The following is a 10,675-nucleotide window of genomic DNA, read 5'->3' as shown; positions in this document are numbered from 1 at the left end:
TGCAGGCACCACAACCCCGCGGCGCCGCGCCCGGAGCGCCCCACCGGGGCGACAACACATTTGCATACCCACCCCGCCTATATTTGCATAACCTCACCTCTAACAATTTGCATAGACACGCCCCATTACTGTCCTTATATGGCGGGCATCAGCCCATCCCACGCTCCGATTGGCGGCCGCCGGCCCCGCGCCCCGCCCCCTATATAAGCCGTGCCGCGGGCTCGTTGCCACGCAGTGCGCTGAGTGCGGGTGGCGGGACGGGTTTGCCGCTGCTCCCATCGCTTCCCCCGCCATGAGCAGCGGCGCGGGCCCCGCCGCCCGGCTGTGCCGCCTGGAGCGCGGCCCGGATGGGTACGGCTTCCACCTGCACGGCGAGAAGGGCAAGCCAGGCCAGTTCATCCGTTTGGTGGAGGCGGGCTCGCCGGCCGAGCGGTCGGGGCTGCGCGCTGGGGACCGGCTGCTAGAGGTGGACGGCGAGAACGTGGAGCGGGAGAGCCATCAGCAGGTGGTGGAGCGGATCCGCGCCGCCGCCGGCACCGTCAGCCTCCTCGTCGTAGACTCGACGGCCGAGGATCAGCTGCCGAAGCAGGGCGGGGCGGCTGCCGAGCCGCCGGTGGTCGGCGGGCAGGCGGCTCCGATGCCGGCGGAGCCCGCCGAGCGGGAGCCCGGTGGTGGCGACCAGCGGGTAAATGAGCGGCCGGGGGACTGCGGCTCGGAAGTTTTCGGGGCAGAGGGTGTTGTCCGAGGAGGAGGGGTTGCGATCGGCCGCGGTCGTCGCCCTCCAGGCGAGCGAGCGGGAGCCGCGGCCGCCCTGGGCGTTATGTGTGGTTTCGGTCTCGATTCTTTCTTTTTTTACTGTGCTTTAAACGCGGCTCCCCAGAAGCCCCGGGTCGTGCCGCGCCCGACTGCTTTGTCTTTTAATTTTAAATAATTTTTTTTCCCTCTAAATGGTCCTGTCTCCCAGCCGTGTCAGTGACGGGCGGGGGCAGGCGGGCACACCGGGCTGCTTGGACCCGTGACTGAACCCGTTCAGTCCTGTGCTGTGGGGCCGTTAAAACGGGGTGAGGAACGCAGAGGGGGAGCTTTGACGTGCAGCTGAGCCCAGAGCTGGGCTGAGAGGTGCTGGCGCTAACCCACCCCAAAACACAGCAAAGAGCCCGTGGTTTTTGGGGCTGAGACTGCAGGTATTGGTATTAGTCACTCCTGCTTTGAGTGTGTTCAGTCTCTGCTGTGGAGTGGAAATAGCAGAGCTCTTCCCGGGCTGGGGGCTTGTTCCTGGCAGTCAGTCCCCACAGACGCTTCCTAACTCAGGAATGTTGGCCTTAAGCACCCGTGGGAGTGAGCAGTTGCACAAAAAAAGTGATGTGGAAAGGTGGGGAATTGAGAAACAGCTGACCTTTCATGCCCCAAAGCGGTTCCTAAGAAACACTCCGGGCTCTGGGAGATAATACTGCTTTTTATTTACCCAGCAAAGACGTGTTTGTTGTTACAACAGACGTGTGGATGACTCCCTGGGCAGCAGCCTCTTGAGTTCCCAGTGTGAGGAACCTTCTGGGGAAATCTTATGACCTGTTCCCAGAGAGGTTGGTGCAGTGGAGCCTTCTCAGTGTTGATCATGAGTCCCAGGAAGATCTTGGTGCCTCACTGAGCAAAACTAGGGTTTTGTTGAGGATTAGGTGGTTTTGAGCTGTATCTCCTGTGGGACTTTAGCCTATGCTTGTTCCCCTCGTTGGGCTGATCCACTGCAGACACAGCTCTCATCACTGCCTGGCTAAAACATCACTCCAGCACTTCCTTGATGGGCTTATTTGGGTGAGAACAGCCATGTTCTATCCCTGTGCTGTCTTGCTGGCTGTCCCTTGTATCATCCCACGTCCCTCCCGTGTGGCCCCTTGCTGGGCCCTGGTGCTGCCCCATGCAGAGAGAATGTGCCTGCTCTCCCCTATGTCACAGTGCCAGCTCTCCCTCGGGGCTAGTGAGACTCTGCTCTGCTTTCTGCTCCCAGACCTCTCCATGTGCTGGGAAAAATAAAAGAGTTGTTCTTAATGCAGCTCATGTGAGTCCCCTGCCCAGCTTGGGGGCTAAGGATGTGCAATCCCCCAAGAGGATGGAGCCCTCTCATGCTGTGGGACTGCTGCCTGCTCGCTGTGTTGGCTGGAGTGATGGAAAGAGCTTAGGAAGCTGGAGATGCCCCACAAGATTTTGGGAGACAGCCCCAGCTGGAGATACTTCATGGACTTTGAGGGACAGTCTTGGCTGAAGATTCCCCATGGTCTTGGGGAGCAGGCTCAGGGCACAGCTCATGCACAGTTACTACTGGCAGTTTCTCTGCTAGCGGTTTCTCTCCTCACTAGATCAGGAAGCAGGTGACATGGGATGACATTGCCACAAGGCCCCAGACCGTTTCTCAACAGGTAGCAGCAGGAAATCTTGCGGCTGGGGGCAGGGCCCAGTGGAAAAGTGGGTTTGGAGACATTGCCAGGCACCCACCAAGCAGGGTGGGAAGATGCTGGGTGGGATGCTGAGCCAAGCTGGAGCAGGCAGAAAGAGATTTCTGTCCAGTGAGGCAGGAGCACACTGGTAGCCTGTTTCTGGCCACTGGCAGGCAACCAGTGCTGGCTGCTCCATTCCCCTGCAGCCCCATCCCACCACTGTGGGTTGGTAGGATTTCCTGGGATCACAGGGGAAGCAGGAGATTTGCGCGTGTCAGAGTTCTGTTTGCTTTATTGGGCTGGACTTATCTTTATTTGTTTAACAAGCCTGGAGACGCTCAAGAGCTGGGAGAGCTGCTTGTGGTGAGCAATGTTTAATGTCTCCCACCTTCCAGCAGAATCCATTCTCTCTCCAAACTGTTCTGTGTCCTGCATGATTGGGACTGCCAGGGGTCTCAGACACCCCCATAGATCCCTGAGGCAGTTGTGGGCTCCATTTTAATTCCTTTTAAACCTTGAGTGTGCAAATCCCCCTGATGCTGTTGTGGAGGTTTTGAGCCTCCCTGGGAAGCTGGTCATGCGCTACTGTCTGTGGTGCTGAGCCAGTGTGGTGACAGTTTCACACCCCTCAGGTCAGCCCCATTTCCTGGGGCCCTCTGGCCCTGGGTGTCCCCCCCACCAAGAGCTGTGACAGTTTGTCTGCCTCCATCTTTATTTCCGGAAGCTTCAGCTGCTCGAGGGTGTCTTGAGAAAGTTTCATACAAGCTGCACAGTGTTCCCAGGGCAGCATCGGGTGCTGCCAGCACTGTGCTCTGGTACCAGGGCAAGGCATTTGCTACCAGCCCTGCCTTCCCTCTTGCAAATTTAGTGTTAAATTAGAGCCCTTCCTGCCAGCAAGGCTCATCCCTCCTTATAAAACCTGGGAGAGCCTCCCAGGGCTGGGTTTCAGAGTGTAACAGGAGGCAGTTCCCCTGGCATTGGGAGCGTTGCACTGGGGTAGCTGGAGTTTAATTAGGAAATGAATTAAATTTCTTCTCAAGGCAGCTGCATGAAAAGCAGTTCCAGTCAAACAGGACGTGACAGGGATGCTGCAAGGAGGCTGCTTTGCATCCCCTTTGTATGAAGCCCGAATGTGCGCGCCAGATTTTGGGACCCATGTGAATTTGCTGGCTCAGGCATCCTCAGAGCTCTTGTGTTTCTCTTTAAGTAACTGGGAGGGTTGCTGCCACCAGCAGGCTTGATGCTGCTTGTAGGGCTGCAGGGAATTTCCTGGGAATTGAGCCTTCAAAAGCTGTCCTGAAATTGCTATTGAGTGGCTGGGAAATGGGGAGTGAGTCCTGACATGCTGTGCAGCTGGGGTCCCCACAATCCCAGGACTGCTGGTCCTGCCAGGTGGCTGAAGGTGCTGCAGAGGGAGAAGCATCTGGGGGTGCCCCAAATCCTGTTTCAGGGTAGGAGCAGTAGTGTGATGCTGCAGAAGTCCTCATCCCAAGTGGGCATCTCAGCAGAGAGACCTCTCTGCCTTCCCTGGGTGAGAGGGGAGAGGGGTGGCTTGGGATGCATCTGCAGGGGGCTGATTCCAGCTTCCCCCACTGCCGTCCCTGACAGAGGTTGTAATTGTTTGTAACAAGGCTCTGCCAGCTAATCCCAGTGTGACAGGAGAGCTGCTGGCCTTGCCGGACAGTATGCAGCAGCTTAGAGAAATTAGGGGCATTTCCAGTGCCCAGCTCCAGCTCCATAGCCACGGGTCTTCTTGGGTTGTTGGCTCCAAACCCTCTTGCCTCACGTTCAGCCCAAAGGGGACTTCGGGGCTAAAAGGATGCCCTGCCATGGGGTGCTCACCCCATGGATGGGCAGCTACGGCTGCTGGAGGATCAGATGCATTTGTTTTCCTCTCTGGATGGCAGAATGGTGGCTGCCTTCAGGGTTTCTGTGACTTGGGGAGGGCACAGGCAGCCTGGTACACTGGGCTGGAGGAGCTGCCAGCCACTGGTGGGGGGATGCTGGGGGACTGGGTCATTTCTTAGCCAGGCTGCCCTCGCAGTGAGTGCTGCTGCCTTGGCCAGCTGCCTTTGCAGGATCAGTGCCTCCCTCACCGTCGTGACCTGTCCCTGTGTCCTGAGACATCTGTCCACCCTTCAGGACTTCCCATCCCCCCCAAAAAATTCATGGCACCAGCCTCTCAGGGAGCCCAGGCTGCCAGGGCTTTGTTGGTATGGGTGGGAGCAAAGCCCTCCCTCCTCCTTCTCGCCCGGGAGTGCTGCCAGCACCACTTGCTGGGTGCTCCCTCTGGCTTTGTCCTGAGCTATCGGCGTGGAGCAGCCCCACAGTGCTGCCAAGGGCACCAGCAGCACGGGTGCTCCAGAGCCTGAACCCTTGCTCCGAGTTGAGCCAGGGCAGGGATCTGGGGAGGTGCTACCTTCATCCAGCAGCTCCTGCCTTTTGTTGTTATTCTGGGTATTGTCTGTCCCCACCATTGCTTGGGATTCCTGCCTGGGTGCAGGATGCTATTACACCCCATGAACCTGCTGCCACCTGGGCACGGTGTGGGGACGGGAGGGCAGAAGGGGCGAAGTTGAGAAGGTCACAATCCTCCACCCAGCCAGGGAATCCACAGCTGGGATGTTGCACTGAGCATGTGAAGCTGACACGTGGAGACCAAGTTCTGTTTGCCAGTACTGAGACATCTTGGGATCACCTTCACTTCTGGCTGATGTGCTTGGTGCTGCCTGCACCTCCCTTCCCAGGGCGTTGTCAAGTGGTGCTGGGGTGGTGGCCGGCCTTGGCCATGAAGGAAGGTGTTGTGCAAGAGGATGGGGCTTTATCAGGGCTTTATCAGGGCTTTATCAGGGCTTTATTGCAGCGTTGGGCTTAGTAATTGTAGATGTGTCACCCCGGCCCATGTGGGACTCTGTGCCACACCAGTGTCAGATACGTGCTGTCAGCACCCCAGGACCCAGGTTTTCCCTGCTGTGGGCAAAGGTGATTTTGTGGCAAGATGCAAGAGTGTTGCACAGGGGGTAAAGAGCACCCTGGTGCAGGTGTGGGAGGGCAAATTCCTGCAGTGCCTATCCTCAGTGATGCTATGGGTACCAACAGAGAAAAAATTATCTCAGATGAAAGACTAAATACACCCCTTTGGTGAGGAATATTCCAGCAGTTTGAGTGAGCCTTGGCTGCTGGGAGAGCTCAGCCAAAGCCCAGGTTCTGGTGGTCAAGGTGGGATCAAACAATTTTATATAAAAATTATAAAAGTGGCATTGGGTGCTAGGGTCAGAGCAGTTCTGACAGTGTGACATGCAGGTGTCTGGTTTGTGTCACCTGGTTCCTCTAATGCTTCCTGGACATCCCACTCCCCCCTGGGTGAGTAAAGGCAGTTCCTGTGTGCCAGGCTCCTGGGGATGCTCCTGCTTCTTCCTGCTGCTCACCATGTGGGGAGCTTAGAGGGCACCAAGGGGGGCAAGTGAATGGCTGTGGATGCCCCATCGAAGTTCCCTGGCTCCAGGTACTGGTGGATCCACAGGTCAAGGTGAAACCAGGTGCAGATGAGCTGGGTGTTGCCTCCTGGAGAGGTGAACGTCCCAGTTGCACCGCCCCAGTGGAGCTGGTTTCTGTTTTGCAATCCTGGAAGGTCATGCTGGGGCATGGAGGTGCCTCAGCATTACAGCTGCTCCATCTGGGTTCCAGCTGCCTGCCCGAGCCCTGTGTGCCCCTTCCCTGCTGACAATGGCTGTGGGGTGCTCTGGGGTTGGGCATCTCCCTGGGCCCGTGGCTGGGTTTGCCATGGAGAGGGGCAGTTGGCGGGGGTGTGATGCAGGGGACCTGTGCCAGCACCTGAGACCTCTCCAGTAGCCAAAGCTTTGTGAGTGGGATGGGGTGGAGTGGGGGTGCTTCCCAGCCACCTGGGCTGTGTTTCCTCCACCTTCATGGCAGTTGCAGTCCTGATCCCAAAAGGAAGAGTGTGGTCTGGGAGCATACGCATAATAACAAGTTTCTTCAATGTTTCACTGCAATTAATGTGCCCTGCACCTAATTAATTAATTAGAGCTCAGGATCATAGGGTGTTTGGCACCCTGCATCCTATCTTGAGCTGTCAGTGCCCACAGGTGGCCACCTGAGGATGGTGTCCCTGATACTCCAGCAGCATTCTGGGGTTCCTGGTGCTGTCCCTGGGTGTTGGGGGTCTGGGAGCAGTTCACCCACAGATTGTTCCCATTGCAGGAGGAGCTAAGACCTCGGCTGTGCCACATGAAGAAGGGCCCTGATGGCTACGGCTTCAACCTGCACAGTGACAAGAGTCGCCCAGGGCAGTACGTGCGTGCTGTCGACCCCGGTTCGCCGGCTGAGGCAGCAGGGCTAGCCCCCCAGGACCGCATCATCGAGGTGGGCTGGGCTGTGAGGGGAGGTCTCAGGGGGGCTCTCTGAAAAGCTTGGCGCTCCCTCACATCCTGGTGCCTGGGAGACAGCTGCCCTTGGCCAGGAAGGCACACAGTGTCCCTGGTGCTGCTGGTGACTCACAGCACAGCCGCCCAACCTGCACCAGCCTGCCGGTCCCCACCCACGGGTGCAGCACTGTGGAGGGCAGGGACTGAGCATTAATTAGCTGTCTGGGGGTTAATTAGCAGTAGCACTGTCCCCTGTCCCCAGGGATCTCCTGGGGTGGCACAGGCTGGGGTCAAGATGCACGATGGTCACAAGTCCTGCTGTCAGGTGTGACCGGGGTGGGGATGAGCTCAGGTTTGTGCCACATGGGATGATGATCTTTGAGAGCAAGGACCAGCTGAGCCCCAGCACTGCTGCTCACCAGGGTGTGGGGCTGCTGCCTCTTCTGGGGTGAAGCTTGTGGGGTTTCTGGAGACCATCACTTGGCACAAGGGTTTTGTGCCAGCCCCGGGTCCATGTGCTGCTGGGAGTTCCCTGCCAGCTTTGCCCATTCAACCCCATGCCAATTACTCAGAGGAAAATCTGCTTTTAATGAGGTTTTTCTGTCTTCACTGCTAATCCCTGCGAAGCCATGAATGCCTGTGGGGGCTATGGGGTGGCTGTGCTGGGATTATGACTGGTACCAAGGCTGGTACCTGACCCCTCCCTGGTGCTTCCGAGGGATGTGTGTCCCCCAGCTCCAGTGGTGATGTGGTACCTGCAGGTGAATGGTGTGTGCATGGAGGGCAAGCAGCACAGTGACGTGGTGGCAGCCATCAAGGCGAGTGGTGACGAGACCAGGCTGCTGGTGGTGGACATCCTCACAGATGAGTTCTTCAGGAAGTGCAAGGTGGTGCCCTCAGAGCAGCACCTGACAGGTGGGCTGGGGACTGTGCTGCTGGGAGGGGTTTGTGCCACCTCTGGTGGCTCTGTGTCACCTTCTTACCAAACCTAAGGGTGCTGAGCCCTGGGAGCTGGCCTTATCACCTTGGGGCCAAGCAGAGTCACCTGGCTTTGGTGTCTCCTTGCTTGGCCAAGGGCCCCACGCAGGGCTGGTGGGGCTGATGTGGGCACGTTTATGGCCCTGGGTTGCACTTCGGCAGGGTTTATGGCTTGGGGAGCAAGCAGGCATCAGCTGCTCTTTGCTCTCCTCTGCTGTCACAGTGGTCTCCAGGAGGATGTGGAAGGGGTCTCACTGGGCTCCACATCCCGGCTGCCATCATGGAGATGTGTCTGGCAGCATTCCCTTGTGCCACGGGGCTGGCTGCAGCGGGTGTTTAGAAAATTCAGGACCTGGCCAGACCACGGGCTGTGTTGTGTGAGCATTGGCCATGTACAGCCTTGGCTTGCCCTCCACTGGCAAGGGGACAAAGCAAACACATCCTCACCCAGTGCCTGTGTCCTTATCCCACAGGTCCCTTGCCAGAGCCAGTAGCCAATGGTGATACAGGGAAGGTAAGAGCCTTGTCTTGATTTTAATTCCATCTGTGCCCATCTCCAGTCAGGGACCCTCCTGTTCATGTACCCTCTGCCCGTGGGTGGGTGATGCCAGCAGGTACCACAGTGGTCTCAGCCTGCCACACAAGAGCTGGTGCCACTGGGAAGGCAACTGGTGTCCTCCAGGAAGGGGGATGCTTGTGGTGCTGAGTTTCATGGAGGCGGCTATTTTCCTGCTCTCATTTGCCTTCTGATGCTCCAGGGCTGGGAGCCCTTATGCTGCAGTAGGGAAGTAGCAGCCAGCCCTGCAGCCACCCTCCTCCTCCTCCTGCTAAAGCCAGGGCAGTCAGGCCGGGGTTTAATCCTTCCCCGCCCTGATGGGCAGCGCTAGAGGTATTTATGTGCCTGGAGCTTGCAGGGGATTACGTGCAGGAAGGACTGCAGGAAGGACGATTTCATGGCCCCGGGGTGGGACTTGCAGCTCTGGAGGTTGTTCTCAAGCCCCAGGGCTGAAGCTCACACTGCCTTCCTGCTCCCCTCAGGAAAATGGGGGAGAGCCGCGGTCCCACTCGGTGTCTGAGAGCCCGTCCAGCCCTGTGCCGCTGGCCACGGCCCCCGGCTCCAGCGAGACCCACAGCCAGGTAGGGCTGGGAGTGCTGGGGGGAGGCAGTGCCTGGAAAGCAGGATCTGGGCTGAGCCCCCACCATGGGGCCGTCCAGGGAACACACCGTGGGGCTGACACCGCCTCTCAGCCCCAACCTCACACACAGGAGGGTGACAAACACCATTCGGCATCTGGCTCCCTCCTGGACCTTGACATCCCGCTGGCCGTGGCCAAGGAGCGGGCACACCAGAAGCGCACCAGCAAGAGGGCACCCCAGATGGACTGGAGCAAGAAAAATGAACTATTCAGCAACCTGTGAAGGCCCTGAGGCAGGGTGGATGCCTTCTAGCCTCCCCCCCCCCCCAGCCCCATACCCACCTCACCTGCACTCCTCTCCTCCCTGCCATGGGCTCCTGGTAGAGATGTGGGACTGCTCCCTACTACCCTGACCCAAGTGCTGGGCTTTGGTGGCCAGTGAACATCCCTGCAGAGGGGTTCTGGGCCGGGGGTGATGGGGGTGCCCCCTCCCAAAAGCTCATCCCCAGGGTGCTCCTCCAGCCTTGCCTTGAAGCCCTGCACACCCTGGTAGGCACAAGCAGGGGTTTGGGAGGGATCAAGGATTTGGGGTGGCCTGATGCTCAACACTCCTGGTCCCCACTGTTCCCTGTTTTTTCCCCCACCCCAAACCTCATCTCCATTTGAGATCCCCTCCAAATTACCCTTTAACTGTAAAACCTGAGGCTTTTAGTGTCTTCTCCCAAATCCCACCTGCCCAGCCACTGACCACAGCCAGGGTGTTTGACCCTGGGCCTGGCAAGCTCCGTCCACAATGACCCTGTCCCTTTGCCTCTTCAGCTGCAAGGAAGGGTATGGGTGCCCAGCACTGGGGAGTGCCCAGCACCCTGTCCTGGGGCAAATTTTGGGAAAGGAGAGGGTGTCTGGAGCCAGCACAGTAAGCAATAATAGTCTCCTTTGCTCCTGCACACTCCCAGAGACAGAGCCAATCAGGGTTTGAATCCAATATGTTTAATTTAAAAGCTTCTCACAGACTTTTTGGGTTTTTTTTCTGAAATGAGTATTTTTCCAATCACATATATTTTTTTTTACCTGTATTTTGTGGAAATTCTTCCTGTGGATGTTTTGTTTCCATGTGCTGCAATCAGGTGTTGTTGTACTGTTGAGCTCAAGAGAAATTCTGTTTACTGGAATAAAACTTTCTGACTTCACAAGTCTGGTTTAAGGCTAAATCCTTTCAGAGCCTGGAGGGGTGGGCAGTGCACAGGGCTTGCTGTGGCCCTCTGGGGCTTGGGGAAAAAACAGTAACTGGGGGACTCTGGGCCTGCTTTGGGTAGGCAGCACGTGATGGGGACAGGTTGAGGGGGTTGGAGAGGCACTGGCACCGGCTGGTCCCAGTGGGGGTTAATGCCTCGAAGTGATTAATGAGCTTTAATCTCCTGGGGAGGGGTGGAGGGGGCAGGGTGGTGGTGGGGGTGGTGTTGCAAAGCTATAATCTGGGTCTGCTGGCCAGGCTGGAGAGCAGTAGCTCTGTTTGGGGCAGCCCAAATGTGCCCCCCGCCCCTCAGCGGTTTTTGAGATGAGCCTGGGTTGCACCTGGTTTGAGGGAAGGCAGGGGGGATCAGTGAGGAGAGGGGTGCTTGTACCTCTGAATGAATGGATGTAGCCTTGGGTGCCTCAGTGGGGCCAGACTGGTGGCACAGTAGGACAAGGCAGGGCTGTGCCTGGCCTCTGTCTGGTATCTTCGCTTCTGCACACTCTTGTT

At 57.7% G+C, this 10,675-nt stretch overlaps 1 protein-coding gene across 3 annotated transcripts; it reads left to right on the top strand.

The window, feature by feature from the left end:
• The first annotated feature begins 212 nt into the window (after positions 1–212).
• On the top strand, positions 213–10,124 carry NHERF1 (NHERF family PDZ scaffold protein 1). 3 transcript variants are annotated; one of them, XM_059863980.1, is made up of 6 exons: positions 213–685; positions 6,654–6,815; positions 7,579–7,732; positions 8,269–8,309; positions 8,834–8,932; positions 9,044–10,124. In XM_059863980.1, the coding sequence occupies exons 1-6, from the start codon at positions 293–295 to the stop codon at positions 9,212–9,214; spliced, it is 1,020 nt and encodes a 339-aa protein (XP_059719963.1). In that variant the 5' UTR covers positions 213–292; the 3' UTR covers positions 9,215–10,124. The 3 variants fall into 3 exon arrangements, with proteins under 3 accessions (XP_059719963.1, XP_059719965.1, XP_059719964.1); XM_059863981.1 differs by having other exon boundaries at positions 215–685; positions 9,062–10,124; XM_059863982.1 differs by lacking the exon at positions 8,834–8,932 and having other exon boundaries at positions 9,062–10,124.
• The last annotated feature ends 551 nt before the right edge of the window (positions 10,125–10,675 follow it).

Source organism: Haemorhous mexicanus, chromosome 20 (assembly GCF_027477595.1).
Source record: "Haemorhous mexicanus isolate bHaeMex1 chromosome 20, bHaeMex1.pri, whole genome shotgun sequence".
Lineage (NCBI taxonomy): Eukaryota > Metazoa > Chordata > Aves > Passeriformes > Fringillidae > Haemorhous > Haemorhous mexicanus.
Note: the sequence above shows the minus strand (reverse complement) of the source record. Positions and strands in the feature narration are given on the sequence as shown.